At 42.9% G+C, this 17,672-nt stretch overlaps 2 protein-coding genes across 2 annotated transcripts; one reads left to right on the top strand and one right to left on the bottom strand.

The window, feature by feature from the left end:
- Positions 1-249: 249 nt before the first annotated feature.
- Positions 250-13,384, bottom strand: ubr1 (ubiquitin protein ligase E3 component n-recognin 1). Its single transcript, XM_057058157.1, has 47 exons — positions 13,092-13,384; positions 10,770-11,029; positions 10,601-10,679; positions 10,269-10,379; positions 9,154-9,281; positions 8,931-9,069; positions 8,757-8,819; positions 8,551-8,674; positions 8,343-8,450; positions 8,179-8,267; positions 8,006-8,104; positions 7,751-7,908; positions 7,573-7,672; positions 7,364-7,492; positions 7,060-7,240; positions 6,930-6,976; positions 6,749-6,859; positions 6,585-6,650; positions 6,400-6,501; positions 6,253-6,316; positions 6,045-6,169; positions 5,920-5,972; positions 5,737-5,839; positions 5,592-5,640; positions 5,360-5,502; positions 5,183-5,282; positions 4,984-5,087; positions 4,831-4,911; positions 4,517-4,698; positions 4,216-4,424; positions 4,041-4,137; positions 3,815-3,967; positions 3,623-3,723; positions 3,356-3,455; positions 3,117-3,265; positions 2,982-3,037; positions 2,800-2,896; positions 2,597-2,664; positions 2,317-2,464; positions 2,103-2,190; positions 1,856-1,992; positions 1,671-1,779; positions 1,532-1,588; positions 1,364-1,441; positions 1,116-1,286; positions 916-1,017; positions 250-625 (listed from the first exon to the last, which is right to left on the bottom strand). Exons 1-47 carry the CDS (start codon positions 13,134-13,136, stop codon positions 484-486), a joined length of 5,205 nt encoding a protein of 1,734 aa, XP_056914137.1. The 5' UTR covers positions 13,137-13,384; the 3' UTR covers positions 250-483.
- Positions 13,385-13,431: 47 nt separating this feature from the next.
- On the top strand, positions 13,432-17,641 carry atxn3 (ataxin 3). The gene is made up of 11 exons (XM_057058169.1): positions 13,432-13,568; positions 14,035-14,199; positions 14,274-14,318; positions 14,402-14,487; positions 14,577-14,643; positions 14,711-14,798; positions 14,875-15,004; positions 15,138-15,301; positions 15,488-15,644; positions 15,846-15,907; positions 16,046-17,641. The coding sequence occupies exons 1-11, from the start codon at positions 13,545-13,547 to the stop codon at positions 16,090-16,092; spliced, it is 1,035 nt and encodes a 344-aa protein (XP_056914149.1). The 5' UTR covers positions 13,432-13,544; the 3' UTR covers positions 16,093-17,641.
- The last annotated feature ends 31 nt before the right edge of the window (positions 17,642-17,672 follow it).

Below are 17,672 nucleotides of genomic sequence, written 5' to 3'. Positions count from 1 at the left end.
AACATTGGTGGCTGTTACCACATATATATATATATTACATGGGTGTTTTCATCTAAAAAAAAAAAAAAAAATCTGAAATAAACTGAATCTTCTCCCTGAATACTGACTTTTTCAGTCACCGTTGAAAAGAATGCATATTCTTGGAGTAATGAAACCAGCAAACCAGTCAAATACAACTCAGTATAGAAAAGAGCAAAGACATCACAGCATTGCTTATAAGAGAAAAGAAATACAGAAACTGAAAACATGTTACTGTACGTATGTTGTAAGTCTTTATTGTGGTTGCAGACTGGTCAAAAAACTCACAGCAGATAATCAAACAAGGCCAAATGGGTTTGTGTCATCCTCTTTATCTGCCTCTCCTCTTGTGTCTCAACGGTTGGATGATCGGTCTGTGGACTGTACACGGTTTATGTTCTTGTCATGGAGCGCTCAGTTCAGTTCGTTTTCTCCGGCCGCTGCCCGCCGTGGCTGGAGCGCTCATCACAACATCTGCCACTCGAAAGCAAACATAACGTTGACCACTTCGAGGCGGCGGGCGATCTCTTCCAGGATGCAATGGTGCTGCCATAGCTGGTTCAGCTTCCTGTAGCGCTCAGGGCAAAGATGCAGTGGGTTGCCTCTCCTGCAACCGAACGAGACAGGAAGGAGAAGAATGCAAATCATAGGCAGTTCCAACAAAGAAGGAACAATTAATGGAACGCATACAAAAAATATAAATCTTCCACATCCAAATTGATTTTGTTATGAAAAAGAAACATGATATAACCTCTCCCCAATTTTGAAACTCAAAATTAGCTGCTGCAGATAATCATCAGTTGATTAGCAGTGGGGGATGGGGGATGGGTTATTAAATGAATGCATGTCAGCACAGATAAAAAGTATCATTAACCAAGGAAGAAAGCTATAGGTTACCCCAGATGAGGATCAGTCTCTCCATAGTCGTCCAGGTATGGCGCTGGGTATGTGCATCCTCGAGTGGTATTAGCCATTAGCACGATTTCACACTCTCTCACCCTGTCCAAGACAAAACCATCCTTATTACAGTGCGCTTTTTGCACATGTTAAAAAAAAGAAGCTAAAACACTGAAAAATAAAGCCTAGAATTGACTGACCTGAGGAACATTCCCACTCCAGCTCCACAACTGGCAGCATGGGCGTTGCAAGCCCCCACATCCTCCCCATCCACCTGGCTCAGACAGCAGAAGCTCTGGGAACACAGCATGGCCCCACAGAACAGACACAGAGTGGGATGCTTCTTCTCATCATCTGTGGACTTGGGACACCTGAAGACCACACAGGAGGTAAAGATGTTAATCAGCTGCAGTGGGAATTCCATTAAAATGTAACTTTAACTGCTTACTGGAAATGGCTGGCTTGATTAAGGAGAGCACTGTAATCCTCTGGGAGATCAATCAATCGATTTCTTCTCCGGGGATATCTAGAGAAAAATATTTCAAAAGAAATCACATCACGTCTTTGAATTTAGAAAAAAAAAGGTTAAAAGAGTAACAGAAAGGCTACTATGTACCTGACCGTCTGGAATTTGTCCTTTGGAGCCTTATTTAAAGTTAAAATGTTACACCACCTTAAGAAGAAAACAAATAAGCATCATAAAAATCTCTCACTGATCAAAACACAGGGAGAGATCTTCAATAATCACCAGCTACCTCTGTAACAGGGGAGAAATAACATCCCTGTGCTCTTGGAAGAGCTGGAACAGATTAGAGGGCAAAGCCAAATAGTTGCACAGCGCCTCCCTCTGTCCTTGTGGCGTAACTACAAGGAGCCAGAAGCTTTTATTAATTGCTTTATTCAGCACTACATCGAGACATAAACCTTCTACGTGACTAACCAGCAGCACTAAAGAGTTCCTCTGGAGGATGGACTCCTGTCAGGCAATTGAAGAAGAGAGCAGCACAGCGAAGGAAAGGTTCAATTCCTTTCTTCACTCTCTCTGCCACAGAACTGCTGGACACATCTGGGATCAGTCTGAAAAGCAAAACAGTCCACTTTGTTCAAAGGAGACCGTCTGAAGCTAAATCAAACAAATACCACGCTTGATTAACATGCTGCATGTTGTCCAACGGAAAAAGCTGTACCTCCCAGTGTGTTGTGACACAGTGCTGCACAGCTCTGCTGCTGCTCTCGCCTCCACCGTCTCCTCGCCTCCGGCAACAGATGGGAAATCTAAACAGAAATGTCACCAGTGTCCAAATCCATACATCCCCACGCTTACTGCTCCACAATCAGCACACTTGATATCTGTTGTGCTTTCAGATCAGGGTGTAAGATAGCAGCTTTCATCGTCTCTACCTGTAGAGGACAGGAGGATCTGCAGCATGTGGGCCATGGTGACCAGATGCAGGATGTGCATGTGATTGTAGGCGGAGCTGACGGCAGATGGCTGCAGGTCCACAGTCTCCTCCTGGTACAGAGAGGGAATAGACAACACCAACCCCACCTGAAGAAATACACGGGAACATTCAGTCCCAAAGCAAGAAACCTGTTTGATTACAGATTAAAGACTTGTGCAAGGTAGAGGGCAATAATGTAGAATTATACATTTTAAAAGGAACCCCTGCACCGGACGTACCAGGAGGTGGAAGAAATCCACATCCAAAACAGAAGGAGTGTGCTCTCTGCGAATGACTGGCAGCAGGACTGTGGAAAGAGGTGGAAGATGGGGGCAGGTGTTATGTCCAGACTACTGATATTTGAAAGGAATGAGTGTCCGTGTCGAACCAAAGTCCAAATTAAACACAGTGCCCTAAGATATGGCCTCCACCATCCACACACCTGCCAACATTTCACTGAAGTGGCTCTGAATAACAGCCTGAGAGCACTTCAGTCTCTGAACAGCTGAGAACTGGACAATGGCTTTCAGACCTGCGAGCTGGAATGGAGAAATGTTGCTTCAGAAATGCAGAGACAGAGACAGAAATGCATTTGGTAACAGATTTTGACTTGCAGCTTCCCACCTGTCTGTTCTGCAAGGACCCAAAGAGGGGTTTTTCCTCTTCTTGCAGTATGTTTTCTGCCATGGCAAGAAAATAGATTTGGAAAATGAAAATGATAAAAAAGAATTAGTGGCACAAAGCCCATTCTAACAGTACCTATAGCTTGAATGGTAAAAGCACACGTGATCCAAGCCATTAGTGGTACCCGTGGGCACAGCTCGTTGGGCGCCGTCTGCAGTCCCACCCTGTGAACTGTGGTGGCGCACACACCAAGCATCTCCATTATGCTGTCCGAGAACTTCATCCTAAATCAACCAGGGACAGAAAATTTAGACTGCTACACAATGTGAAGTGTGTTTGGGAGATGCCAAATCTGAAGTAACTGCTTCACTCACGGTTCCTGTACCCCGTAGCTCAGGATAGATCTATAATCTGGTTGGCTTTCTCCCCCCAGCAAGGCATCAACATCAGCACTACGGTCCTCTGTTGTGCAATCTTTACAGCATACGGGAAATCATCAATTAGCACATCTGTTCACATCAACTATTTTGATTTTAATCTGGGCAATTTGCAGAATTTAGAAGCATATTACTAAGATAATAAAGAAAGTTTGTGTCTATGATTATTACTGGTGTGAAGAGATACGATGACTCTAATCTCACCATTATCCTGACTGACTGATTTCAGTCCTTTAATCCTAGCGGAGATTATTTGGATCCAGCGATGCAGGGTCAAATGTTGCCCAATTATCTCTGCATTTTCACTGCACAGGGGAAATGGGAAGGGAAATTTGTTTTTAGTTATCACTTTAGTTATCACTGCAGAGTGGTCTGAAGAGGGTCATTTGGACTCACTAGTTAAATGTCAGTGGTTCCAGTGGGATGAGGGGAATGACTGTATTGCACAGAGATTTGCACAGGGGACACAAGTACTCCCCATTCTCGAGATCAATGATCATCTCTGCATGGAGTCGGTTTCTTGACGTATTCTGAACAGCTTCAAAATATCTGGGAGGCACAGATAAATAAAATGTCAGCGGAGTCTCCAAGAAAAGTCAGATTTTGTTGTGCAATGACTCACTTCTGCCAACACGTGGCATGCATGACGTGTCCACAGCTGCCAGTGTGCGTCCCAAGTGCCAGGTATGGTGACATAAACAGTGGATATGGGCCCACCCCTTTAAGACACAATAAAAACGCTGCCTTTTCACCATGAAATAACAGATTATTTGTCCTAGAAGTGACTCAACACTGACCATCTGCACTACTGACGGGAATTTTTCCTCTGCATTGCGTCAACACTGTAGACCTCTGGACACATGCAGTCAGTACCATAGCCTGGGCCTTGGCTCCTACTTCCTGTTCTTCTTGGCAAAGAATGCAGGTGAGCACCTCCCTTTCAGCAGGAGTGGAGCCCCTGTGCGGACCGATGGCTACACACAGGTCCATTTGCGCCATCGCACAGCTGGAGGAGTCAAAGCAAACTAGTTAGTCAAACTCAAGTTTTGGACTTGATGTCAAGCCAACAAACGCCATTTTTAAACAGGCCCACCTCACCTCTCAGAAGCTGGAGTGGACTCACCCTGCTGTCCACTCTCTGGCATGTTTTCATAAAGCATCTTGTTGGACTCAATAAAGTTTTTCTGCATTGCTGACATCTGGGCCATGATTTTCTGTCGGTGGAGTTTGGCTGCCTCTGCCTTCCTCTTGCGCTCAGCTTTTTCTTTGTCCTGCGCACGCTGTAGTCCGTCAGAGCACACCGTTAGTCATGTTGCTCTATTTTCACGTCTAAGACTTTGGTTGGGATGCTACAGCCTGGGGATAGTGACTCATGTATATCATTTTAGTCTCAACTGTATTAGCATATTTACCTCCTCGGGCTTGGCTGGCTCCACGCTCACTGAGGCCGTTGGACTAGACTTGTCTCTAAGGCACTTAACGATTTCAAACATCTAGCAAAAAATAAAACCATAATTTGAAAATGTAAGGGGTCAGAAATGAACCTAACGACGTGATTAGTTTACCTGCAGGAGCCATTTGACCATGTCTTTCTGAGCTTCAAGAGAAGGAACTTCCTTAAGCCTTGACAGCATATGGAACACCGACTTGCCATGTTCTGAACCAATTTCTGAAAAGTATTTATTGTACATCACAAAATCCAACCAAAGCTCTGAGCACTGCAATGTTTTTTTTACATGAACAAATGACATCGCTTTCACTTACTTCGTGCCTTCAGGGTAAAATCAAAGGTTACGTCCTCCACAGTCCTGTCTTCCAGCTGTGTTTTCTCTTCAAGAAGAGCCTGACCTATTAGGTGCAGGGCCTGCATGATACAGACACATCAATTGTGTTGCTGCAAAGACAGGCAAACCCAATAAAGTCAACGCATGGAGCACGTACTCGCTGGACCATGGCTTCTGTCCGATCTTCCGTAGCTTTTTGCAGGACACGTCTCAGGATGTGGATGAAAATGTCACAATGGAGCAAATGAACTACACTGGAGAAAGCTGGACAGAAGGCCGGGGGGACTGGAGGACACAGCGCTGATAAATGCAGAGGGGAGGAACAGCACATGTTAAAGATTCTCACATCTGCCTGCGCGATTGCCTATTTAGGGCAAAGTTTGGATCACCTTTATCATTACACTCCTGAGCTCTCCTTTTTTTCTGGGACTCTTCAGCCTGCAAAACAAGTAAAAGAAATGAGAAAGTCATGAAATAAATATTTCAAAAGTTGGCGTATTTAACTTTTAGAACCACGGTGAGCCACTATCACACCTTGCTGTGTTGAATTCTTGAATAGTGATAGAAGAAAGGATTAAATTCTACTAGACACTCCTTTTTCACTTCATATAATCCATGACCAGAAACTCCCGGTTTTCTAGGAAAAGATGCAGAAGATACTCACTCACAAATGACTACATCAAAAACAAAAACGTAAACCTTTCGGGCTTTACATACTTGAAGGTGGCAACTTTGGTAATTACAGACTCTAGGCCCGTTTCATGATATTCCTGCAAAGATAATGATTCTTTAGATGTTGCAACTCTTTATGAATGAAAGGTGTAATTAAATTGGTAGCTTACATTCTCTGGTAGACCCTTGACCAGGCTACTATGAGCCATTGGCTCAATGCACAGCAGGTGAATAACCTCCCTCATTGTCACATCTTCTTTGGTCACATAACTGACACCAGGCACATAGCGTTCACCTGAAAAACAACACTGTTCAGCCACGAATGTGCGTTCCCATTTCCAACCAAACATCTTTTCTATTTTTACTGGCAGATTATACCGATAATCACGATGAGGAGATACAGCATCTCTTCAATCAAACGATTCCACTGAAAGAGTTCATCCTGCAAAATAGGTTCCATTCAATCAGTAATTACAGCAGCAATTAGCAACACATTGTTTTTAACATGAAACCAAAAGTGATTACTTGGTCTTTGCTTGAAAAATTTCCATTGAAGTGATCAAACAGTTCAAATCTCAACAGGATCCACATGAGAAAGTGGTTGGGCTCCATCCTGGAGGCAGCAATCTGTAAATCATTTATAACATAGTTCAGAATACGTGTTTAGGAATAAGTCACGGGGACAACAATCGTGTTGGACTGCAACAAACCTGAAGCATGAGAATGTCCTTGTCATACATCTCGTCCCTGCATTTTACATCCTGGTAGTAGTAGACCTGCCCACATGAGCGTGCATGGATGCATTAACTCATGAGGAAAATTCATAATACAGAATGACAAGAATACAACCAAGTATGAAAATGATTGAATGTACCTGGCTGACCAGTGAAAGCCCATTTCTTCGCCACATTTCAGCAGATACCTGTGCAGCCAAAACCACGCAGCGTAACGCAGGCTCTGCTAGCTGAGTGTAGTCCAAACTCATCTGCAACAAAAACTACACTTAATGATCATTCACTGAGAAAAACCCAACAGACACGTACGGGCGTGCTTACTTCCACCTGGTTAATGGCCCCCATTCTGCACAAAAGAAGATACAAGCCTGTGGATGTACAAAGTACTTAAGCAGACAGCTAAAAAAACCAAACTGAATTATTTCAAGAGTTTGAATGTTGGTGTTCCTACCAGCTAGCAGCCTGGTGATGGGCAGGTGTATGCTGACAGGCTGCTGAGATACTTTGTACGGCCGGACATTGAGGATGTGTTTACACATGTAGTAGTCAACAGATTCTTGTTGGAAGGGCTGATTAGTGCACTGCATCAAGACTTTATGGCATTCTTTAAACGCGAGTGTTAAGATCTCATCCTATGGGGAGCAAGAAAAATATTCAGCCACAGTATTTTTTATTTATTTTTCCATCTCGTGCTTCGAAGGTAAAAGAGTTCAAGGTTTGGGACAGCTTAACAACAGAGGAGGAACCAGACTCACATCAGAGGAACACCAGTCTTGAAACATGGCAAGGATGTGGCGGAGCTGGATCTGAAGATAAAAGCCTGCTTCCCATTCCGGTTCTAATGCAATGTGTTGACCAAACTGCCGTTTGACTTCCTCCATGCCCTTATAAAGAAAAAGGACCATGATGTAAAGTCTTAATATCACACACCTTAACAAAGGAAATGATCAGAAACATTATTTACCTGCATGCATTTGAGAAGCTTCAGAAATACTTTGAAGCCTTCTACAAACTGTGTCCGCAGTTCTTCAGTCCACACTGAGGGTTTACTGATCAGGATGTACCTGAGAGAGACATGATCATATTTTGATTTAGATAAAGACAATAAATAAGGTTGGTTCATTTGCGCTGTATTTAATGACCTGAGGTCATGGAAGATTAGCCGGATACGAGAAAACTTGTCCGGGCTGTAGCCGGGGAAGAAGAAGTGGTTACTGGCATCCAGATGTTCTCGGAGCAATTCCATGACTGTGTCAACAATTACTTTGATGACGTTGGCCTCCTCGATCAACTGTCTAGCCTTAAGAACAGATACCGTGTGAGAGAGAGAAGAAAGATAACCATTAACGTCCTGGAAAATGACATGCAATGCTAGCCAGACCGCCAGCAACACTTACCAGTGTGGGCACAGTGAAAATCTGGACCGACAGCGCTGTGATGGATACACTCTTCTCATGGTCATCATTTATGAAGTCTTTTTGTAGCTGCGTAAAGTGCTGAAAACATGAAGACGGGACGTGTTGATTTCAGCACGTGGATTCGTCTCTTTACAATACTTCACTTTTCTTACCTTTGTGAACTCAAGTGCAAAAATTCTTTTGAACTCGGTCTCCATCAGCATGCTGCAGAAAATCAGTTCATGCACTATCTTCCGAGCCCCTTGAGAAAATAATTATGTTAATATCACATGTGACTGAGATGGAATCGAGCTTGGGTGAACATCAGGTCCCTTGCCTTTGAACATTCTGGCATCGTGGAGCATGAGTCTGCTGATGAGGCACGGCTGGTCACTGCCCGTGTTATTATCTAGCGCCACCTGACAGAAGGCCTGCCTGAATCCAGCTGAGCAAAAACCAATGGAAGTTCACACACTTATGAACAGATAGGCTCCGGAATGTAAGGATTCATATCTATTAACTATTCTGTGATTTGAGGGCGGCACCTGAGTAGCCAATGATCTTTTGGAACCAGGAGCCGAGGCGCAGGGCAAACGTTTGATGAGCCATCACTGCCGAGTGAAGGATTTCTACACGGAGCGGTTGCAGGGAAATGTGCTCCGAGTTGGACTGTTACACAGCAGTGGCAAATAGGTTGGACCCCTTTTAATGTACATTTTCATTTCCTAAATATGCTCTTAGTGCCATTTACCTTGATCAGGTCCTTTGTATGTTGACAGGAACGAAGAGCTCCCATCTTTACTGCGCGTCGACCCTGTGCAACGGTTAAGAGTTTCTATATTTGCCCCTATATGACATATGTTATATACAGTATGGTCTACAAGAATAGAATACCAAGGGAAGTGCATGGAAAAACCAAATATACCTCCTTGTCAATAACCGATGTGTGTATTTGAGCTACAACTTCTTCACAGTTGATGGAGCGCTGCAGTGTGTAGATGACGTGGTCAAATGAGTGGTGCTCATCATTGTACAGGACACAGTAGTACACATTGTCTTTTGTCCTATGTGGATTGAGAGAGACATGATTAATGCAGTCTGAGTGGTTTAAAATTGCCGTGTCTGTGTGAAGTTTTCATGAATCATACTGTGGCTGGAGTTCCACCGGCAACTCCGAGTTCTCCTCCCACAATAGCAAATCCGTGACATAGGGCAGCAGTTCCCGGAACAGCTTTTCAGCACGCTCGTACAACTCTGGCTCCAAAGAACCCTCATCCTGGAAACACATGGGACACAGTTGAACACTTTAATAATGTCAGATATGACAAAATAAACAAAGCATCTGATTACGTGGCATTAATATATTTAATCCAATATAAAACTGCTTAATTACATGGAAAACGATTCTTAAACACCAGAAAGCCACTATTCTGAGCTGGTTTGTTTTAACAAATAATTTTTTGTTTCCTGTGTCACCAGCACTAACCCCGAAATATAAAAAGGAAGTGAATAGTTTGTGTTCATAACAGCTATACAGGCAGGAAAGTTTATAGAAAGTTCAAGATGGACAAACATTCCCAACTGCAGCAAAGTATTTAATACAATCTTTGACATTTTGTCACACAAACCAAACACTGTCTGTGTACTTAAACTAGCCTCTAAATGCCTCAGCTGTGTGAGAAAAGGCAGTAAAATCTCCACTGAGGAAAGCGAAACTGAATGTGGGCAGTGGAAATGCTGTTCCCGGGTAAAAGGTGCGGCTGCTTGTTGATCACAGGTTCAGGTCTGGTGCGGCTGATACCAGCGAGCTCTCTGTTACAGAAGCACCTGCTGTTTACTGTCACCATGTTGACAGGCTGTGTGTCCGAATAAAGCCTGGGGTGATTTTATCAGAGGAAGTGCAGACATTGTTACCATCAGCAAAGAAAGGCCTGAAAATTAGCTAACCCAAACAACCAGCACTCACATGGGTTCTGAATGGGAAACTACAAATGCATCCTCACACAGTTCAAAAAAGCTTTGGAAGCTTTGTCCACCAGCTTTCACATGGTAAATCCTTTTCCCAAGAGCTTTAATCTACTAATAAATTTCCTCAGTTGGTGCAGGTCAACAGAGTTCTGTTCTTCTTAAGTTCCAGAGCCAAAGGCAAATGATGGACATCCGGAGCGGAGATGGGAAAATAAGCACTCTGGGGTTCACTGACACAGAGTGGGACATAGACGGCCCTCCCACCTCCCTCTGCACTCTCCATTAAATGACTCACTGTTGCTATAGAAGTAGCAGCCCCTGGGTCGTGTTTAGAGCAATATGGTCCAATCTTCCAGGCTTCCACATCCCCACAATCACAGAAGCCTCCACCTGACGATGGGTGCATCTGGGAATACAATCGTGCATTTCAATAAAACTTTCCATTTCATGTTTTGCTTACAATAAACCAACATAGATTTTACCACAGTATATTTTGCAGGCATGTTTGCTGTTACATTGCATTGTCGGAAACGGATGCTTCTTAAAAAGTACAAACAAAAATTGCACACATTTCCATTTGTTCCATTTCTTTCCACATTAACGTAGAAACATTTCTTTGACTTCAACCTTGTAACGATGGCCTTTATGAACGCTGCCTTGGAAACAGTCCATGCACATGACACAAGTGGGGTCTATTGCACAATCCCTGCAAGGACAGTGGAAGCAGATCTGTTATTTCAACACATAAATGTCCAATCAATACGGTTCTCTGGCTGGAAACCTACGGTACACTGACCTGCAAGAGTAGACAGTCTCCCCCTCTTTGAAGACGCGTCCACAGAGCTGGGGGGAAGAGCAGCCCTGCTTCAGTTTCTCCAGGCCTTCCCGAGGATCTTCGCCAAACAGGAAACACTCCAGAGGGTGAAGGAGATCCACCTGCATGAACTCATCTTCCTCCTCAGGACTGGGCTCCGTCTTCAGACAGAAATTCTGCGGCACCTGCTCCTTCAGGTATTGGAGCAGCTCCACTCTGATGTCTGCAGCTTCCAGCCATTCCTGCACCACAAAAACAACTTGTTTCGGAATAATATATCACAGGACGTTTTTGCTGTGATACGTGAACAATAGCAACGGTCTTCCATTTCCCTCGATCATCTTTGAGATGTTTCTAAGCTTTGATGCACCAGCTGTAGTAAGTTAATTTGGTTCAATAAGACACACGCCTGTCTGTCTAATGTCTCATAGCTGAAAATACCAATCAGAGTAGAAGCCAAGCATGAGGTCAAAACCATTAAAATAAAAGTTTGCCATAAGCAAGACTCTTCCCCAGGCTGGCCATCAGACCTGACCTGGGGGGATGTGAGTACACAGTAGTCACTCTGGGAGTGTGTACATTTTTCTTCAGAATATGCAATAAAGTCAAAATAAGCACTTCTTCCTCATGGAGTACAAAGCCCATATAAAATATGCGCTCAGGGACATGGTTTCACTTCCTCTATTTTTACTTTATTTTGCAACATTTCTGTTGGAGTCTCATTGTGTCAACTTATAGCAGGTAGGTGAAAGAAATTCCTTCTAATTGCCTGATTTATTTCATTATACTGTACATGGAGCTTTACATAGCATCCTCCCCCACATTCTACTGGGGGTCATACATTTCTGGGGGGGTTTTTAAAAAGGAAAAAACTTCAGCTGTCCCTTCGTATCAAAACTTTTCTTTATTAAAAAGAGAATCCACATTAATTTAAGAGGAGTTGACAGGTCAGCCCAACTTATGAGCTCCTCATATCAAACCTGGAGACACCACCATACAACAGCTGCTCTGGTTCTTTTTAAACACGGTAATAATCATGACCTACAAACATTGCAAAGGTTAAACACAAGTCTTGAGTGACCCAGACAGAGCCCTGACTCCTCACCAATTTATATCTCATCTCATCTAACAGAACCAGAAAGGCCTCTGCAGGCAGGAACAACAGAATATGCCCTCATCCATGAATGCACAGCTTGTGGCGTCATGCCCAAGAATACTGAAGGCTACGATTGCAGCCAAAGGCATTTCAACTCAGCACTAGCTAAAAGTATTATTCTCGAATAAACTTGCAAACATTTCAAAAATTCTGTCCTCACGGCCATTCTGGTGAAGAGCCTGAAAACGTTCTAACTACTCTGAAAATCTATCGAGGTAGATGGATGGATAGAAAAATATCAGAGACAGAATTTTAAAAATGTTTGCACAGGTGCCACAATTGTGACAATTATTTGGGGTACAAATGCACAGATACCCAAAGATTTAAAAATTATATTGAAATACTGATAATTCCACCTCACAGTTTTACAGCATAAATAAACGTGGCACTTTATGCAGAATGAACAAACAGGGATTGTACGTACTCATTGAGAGGGAGCATGTGCATCATTTTTATGAAGAAATATATAACAATAATTAAGAAACATAGTTTAAAATGCCTTTATTAACAGAGATTTTGCAAAATAATTAATCTATGGCTATAATTAGACTTTTTAACCACTCACCTGGTTAGATGCAAGTTAAGAAATTGAAATCAATTGATTGTGCATCATTTTGTTGTGTATTTTATTTGTAATTTTATGGAATACTTAATTATCCTAGTGAAGAATATACTTGCAGCACAGAATAATCTACTCTTTTTGCTGGGGAACCACCTTTTTGTAAAACTTTGACGTAATGCGTTAAAGCTCTGGTGGTAAAAGTCGAATTCACATGAGATTAAAACAAAAATGTCAAGGTTAGAAATGCACTCGTCCCAACTGGCATCCAGGAATTTGCGACAATTCCGGACAACACTGCTAAAACAAAGGAATTATGCTGCAGAGAACGGTGGCATTTCCCTCGCTGTTATGGCAACACGGAGACGTTAAAAACAGTATTTTAATACGGATTCCACAGAGACAATTAGACCATTTTGGGGGCAATTAGCTCAGCAGCTAACAACAAATGCTATCCTCGTGAACTGAAACCATTTAAATGCGCAGTAAAATCGCGTAGGCGTAAAGGAATTAACGCCTCATTGCCAAATATTCTGACCCCGAACGTCGACTGGAACTGTCAGTACCATCCACGATTCCAGAAACATACCTTGCTGAGCTCCAATCCGTCTACTGATTTCTCGCCCTCCGCCATGTTTCACTTGCCGTAAAGGAGGAGGTGTCTCCGGGAGAGGAGTCCCACATAGACGGCTCTGCTACGCAACCAGGCCTCGGTGCTAAAACCCTACAAACACACGACTGAGTAGACAAACCCAAATACGCTACACCGATTCGACCATCATCACATTTATTTCCTCCGTGTGAACAAAGCCGAAAATGCTTGTAATAGAAAATAAAATGCTTTTTCCATTGAATTATCGCTTTGTGCGGGGTGTGCAGGTCCTCACGGCCGTTAAATCGAACGCATCCATGTTTTGGGGGTAAATGAAGCCGCCAGGCGGAGCCGGGCCACCAGGGGGCGCTGAGCGATCGTTTCCACGGTCGTTTCTGAAGACAACGGGGCCAGCGAGGTCATAGTTGAGTGTTTGACAACAAGCTGAACATGGATTCCATATTTCACGAGAAAGTAAGCTAAAATCTCATATTCCCAATTAGTCCTCCGCTTGGTTTCCAAAGGCACACACCTACCGACGTCAGTCGGTTGGCGTTTGATGCCGGGCGGTCGAGAACATTGTTGCTGTGCTGGTTTCCCACTATTGTTGTGAAGACAGCTAACATGCTAATCCCATTTGCCAGCAATTGGTTAGGAAATGAGAATTTTCAAGTCGGAGTCTCAAAACAGTCAACGTCTGCGCAGATGAAAACGCGTCACATCGCTGCCTAGTTTGTAAGCTAATGTCCAAGTTATCTGATCGGTAAAACGTGTATTAGTGTACTTGGGTTTAGTGCTGCTGGATCTGTTTACTAGCTGTCACCATTGAACCAGGGCAGGAAAGAACCAGAAGTTTTTTCCGCACGTTCCCTTGTCAGTGATGCAGTTTCCCACCTGTCGTCTCCCCGGTTCTAATGGCAACGTTTCCGCTGTTTTGCAGCAAGAGGGCTCCCTTTGTGCCCAGCATTGTCTCAACAACCTCCTGCAGGGGGAATATTTCACACCTGTGGATCTGTCATCCATTGCCCATCAGCTGGATGAAGAGGAGAGAATGAGGATGGCTGAAGGCGGCATGGCCAGTGAAGAATATAGGACTTTCTTACAGGTGCGGCTATTTGGCTGTAATGTAATGATTGAATGGAACACTGCCCCGTCTAACATTTTCCGATGTCATTCCAGCAACCTTCTGGGAACATGGACGATAGTGGGTTCTTTTCAATACAAGTGAGTGCAACTATGCTTTATTCTTACTGAGTGATTTAGGGCAGGTCAGATACCAATATGTAATGGTCTGTCCCCTCTTGCAGGTAATCAGCAATGCTTTGAAAGTGTGGGGTTTGGAGATTATCCTCTTCAACAGCCGGGAGTATCAGAGCCTGATGATTAATCCAATGTAAAGTTTGTTTAATCATTTTCATCTTTATTCAGACAAGAATTTAACAATTTTATAAGGTCACCTTTATTCATATTTTTATATTTTAGAAATGAAAAAGCCTTTATTTGCAACTACAAGGAACACTGGTTTACTATACGTAAACTTGGACAACAGGTATGAGGCTCATACCATCTGTTAACAGTTGGAGAAGAATTGCCCAGTAAATATAGTTTTATTGCAGTGGTTTAACCTGAACTCCCTCCTGACTGGACCAGAGTTGATATCAGACACCTATTTAGCACTTTTTCTTGCACAATTACAACAAGAAGGTATGTTCAAATGCTCCTGGATTCAGTCAATATTTTGGCTATCAGAAAAAATATACTAAGGGATTATTTTGTACAGGTTACTCCATATTTGTCATCAGAGGAAACCTCCCTGAATGTGAAGCAGAGCAGATCCTTAAGATCATGAGAGTGCAGCAGCAGCGGCGGCCAAAACTTATCGGAGAGGAGGAGGCCCAGACAAGTGCTGGGTATGGACAATGTTTGCAAAGAAAATAGTTCAGGTCATCCATGACCCATCCTGAATGACCCAGAAAGAGCTTTTGGTTTATTTCAGGCCATGACTTACTATAGGTAGCTGATGAATCTTTGTGCTGTGAGCAGCAGGTCAGCAGCTCTGGCCCAGAGAGATATGGGCTTTGTTCTGGAGGATGAGGTTGGGGAAGAAGATGAAGAGCTGAAGAGAGCTCTGGCACTCAGCAGACAGGACATAGATGTGGAAGATGAAGAAGCAGATCTTCGCAGAGCGATACAGCTCAGCATGCAGGGTGAGGAATGGGTTAAAACGTGACTTTAGAATTTAAATTTTCACTTTTTTAATTGGACTTAAATAGACTTTTAATTGTATCACAGGCATTAAGTGTATTTTTGTTATTATACATCTATTTTTGCATACGTTCTCAAGTAAAAGCTCATTAACATATATTTTATTTACTTGTATGATAATGTTATAGGAGCAGTGATGTGCAACGTGTCCTCGGAATCTGAAAAGGGAAACGTTAAATCATCTAGTCAAGCTGTGGAGAGTCCTGTAGGAGGACAGAGAGGAGGCCAGAACGAAACGCTCACAGCCGAGGAGCTGCGAAAGCGCAGGCAGGCTTATTTTGATCGGTGGGTTGAGTTGCACATCCTGTCAGAGAGATTCTACATTGGCTCTAAGCCATTTCCATAACCAACCCAGATCCTAGGGTCAAACATTGTGCCCCCTGTATGATATTTGTTGCTGACAGAAATGCTCGTGTTGTTGCATGAGCCCCTAATTATTGTAAGAATGAATCCATGGGATATAAAGTCTTTCTGTTTACGTCTTAGGCAGCAGCAACAAGCTCAGCCAAACATTCCTCAACCGGACACAAAATCAACAGGCGGCTCGGGTAAGACGACTACAACCGAGGATGCAGAAAAGCCTTCTGCTGCGTTGCTATCTTTTCAGAATTCTGTAATGTCTTTGTGTAAAAGAATCATTATGAATGTAATCAGTATGTTAACCTCGGCCTTCTTCCTTCCTGTAGGATCAGCCCACGCTGGGGAGGACCAGCAACACAAGCCCAGTCAGTGAAGGTGTGGAAAGTGCGCCTGTGTCGTTGACCAGCTACCTGGTTTAGCAAACCCTGCACGGGGTTAGCTTTGCTCCTTCTTCTAACCTTTTGCACAGGCAAACATAAGGACAGTCAGAAGGCTGACATGTTTGCTCCCTGGTTAGTTTGCAGTCGGCAACAGAGAGAAGAACAGTGGCAAAGAGATAAAGGTAGACTAATCCAACTCACTTGATGCTGGGAAAAGCGTGACCACAGAATTCTTGATGCAGTTAAACCAAGATTGCAATTGCCTTTTTTTACCATGGCGCCTTCAATTTCTGGTGTGTACTGTTTTTTGGGGTTTTTTGGTTTTTTTGTTTGTTTGTTTTTTAATTCTTGTTTGTTCATGAAGTAATAGAAAGGACTTTCCACCACACAAAGCATGTGTTTACCTGAGGGGGTGATTGCATATAAAGTCTGTCCACAGATAAATGTTTGAGAAATGATGAAAGAGCATTCCTTATGTGTTATTCCAGTGTCCTTTCCACTGGAATAACATGAAATGGCAGCATTTCATGTTGCAGTGAAGTGAAAAATCTTATAAACAGCTTGACTAACAGGCTGATCATCACACAGATCTTGAGGTATTAGGATGACAACATGTTTTTGATGTTGTGAGTTTGGTTGTACCTTTAGATGTGTAAGTAGGCATTCTGTTTCATCTAAGATGACGCAGCTCAGAAATCCCTGAATGAAGGTTATTTACCCTTTTTAGATGGTCCGTGAGCGACATTCTTCTAAAAGATTTTCAGAGGAATTTCCTGAAGTTTTCAGGTCTTGTTCATATAATGAACAACAAAGTATTCTAGATTAGATCACATCGATTGTCTCTCCAGCACTGTATGATCACCCAAAACTTAAACTAATCTGAAATCTCCATTATGTCTGTCAGTATTTTCACAGAACTTAACAGATGCTGTAGTTCCACCATCAACTGTAACAGCCAATGAATGATGCAGCAGATCTGCACTGATTTGACTTTACAGCAGTTTGACTTGACACTCACAACCATGTCAGTCGTACTAAAGAACAGCGTATTCACTTGCAGTGTGGTTGGCAAAGATGGCTGATTGGTGACCCTTTTTGATATAATAAACTCAGCAATGAATGAAAGGAGACTGTTTAGAGTACAATTTAAAATCCAAAGAAAACACAAACTGTCGAAATGTCTAATTTGTTCCGTTTTTATCTCAAAACTCCCATTTTGGCATGTATAGTCACATTTATTTACAGTTAATAGCTGTAAAGATATACATTTAAAGTGCATGTCAAGGGTTTTAATGCTCTGGCTCAATGTATCTCAATACCGTCATTCCAAGTCTTTGTGTGTGTATCCTCTAAATTTTGGACCTTTTTGTTGCTTTATTTTTATTTAATACACGTGAAAGAGGTTGTACCTTTGCATTATTGTCACTCCCCCCGTGTTCTTACAGAGAACATCTGACGTATTCTGCTATATTTTGTTTAACTTTAGCACACTCATGCATTGAACATGTTAGTTCTGGAATTAAAGAGTTGTTGTTTCCTGGCGTCTGCGAGTCTTTTTTTTTTTGAGGGGGGT

The sequence above is a fragment of the Takifugu flavidus genome, chromosome 16 (assembly GCF_003711565.1).
Source record: "Takifugu flavidus isolate HTHZ2018 chromosome 16, ASM371156v2, whole genome shotgun sequence".
Lineage (NCBI taxonomy): Eukaryota > Metazoa > Chordata > Actinopteri > Tetraodontiformes > Tetraodontidae > Takifugu > Takifugu flavidus.
This window is presented reverse-complemented; position numbering and strand designations above follow the sequence as displayed.

Bases quoted from the DNA above. Each gene is read 5' to 3' on its own strand.
- ubr1 (XM_057058157.1), bottom strand. From the start codon at position 13,136: ATGGCGGAGGGCGAGAAATCAGTAGACGGATTGGAGCTCAGCAAG. The intron at 5,973-6,044 runs GTAAGCTACCAA...TTATCTTTGCAG, and splicing joins TCAAGGGTCTACCAGAGAAT to GAATATCATGAAACGGGCCT. The intron at 2,465-2,596 runs GTACGTCCGGTG...GTATTTCTTCAG, and splicing joins TGGATTTCTTCCACCTCCTG to GTGGGGTTGGTGTTGTCTAT.
- atxn3 (XM_057058169.1), top strand. From the start codon at position 13,545: ATGGATTCCATATTTCACGAGAAA. The intron at 14,319-14,401 runs GTGAGTGCAACT...CCCCTCTTGCAG, and splicing joins GTGGGTTCTTTTCAATACAA to GTAATCAGCAATGCTTTGAA. The intron at 15,302-15,487 runs GTGAGGAATGGG...ATAATGTTATAG, and splicing joins GATACAGCTCAGCATGCAGG to GAGCAGTGATGTGCAACGTG.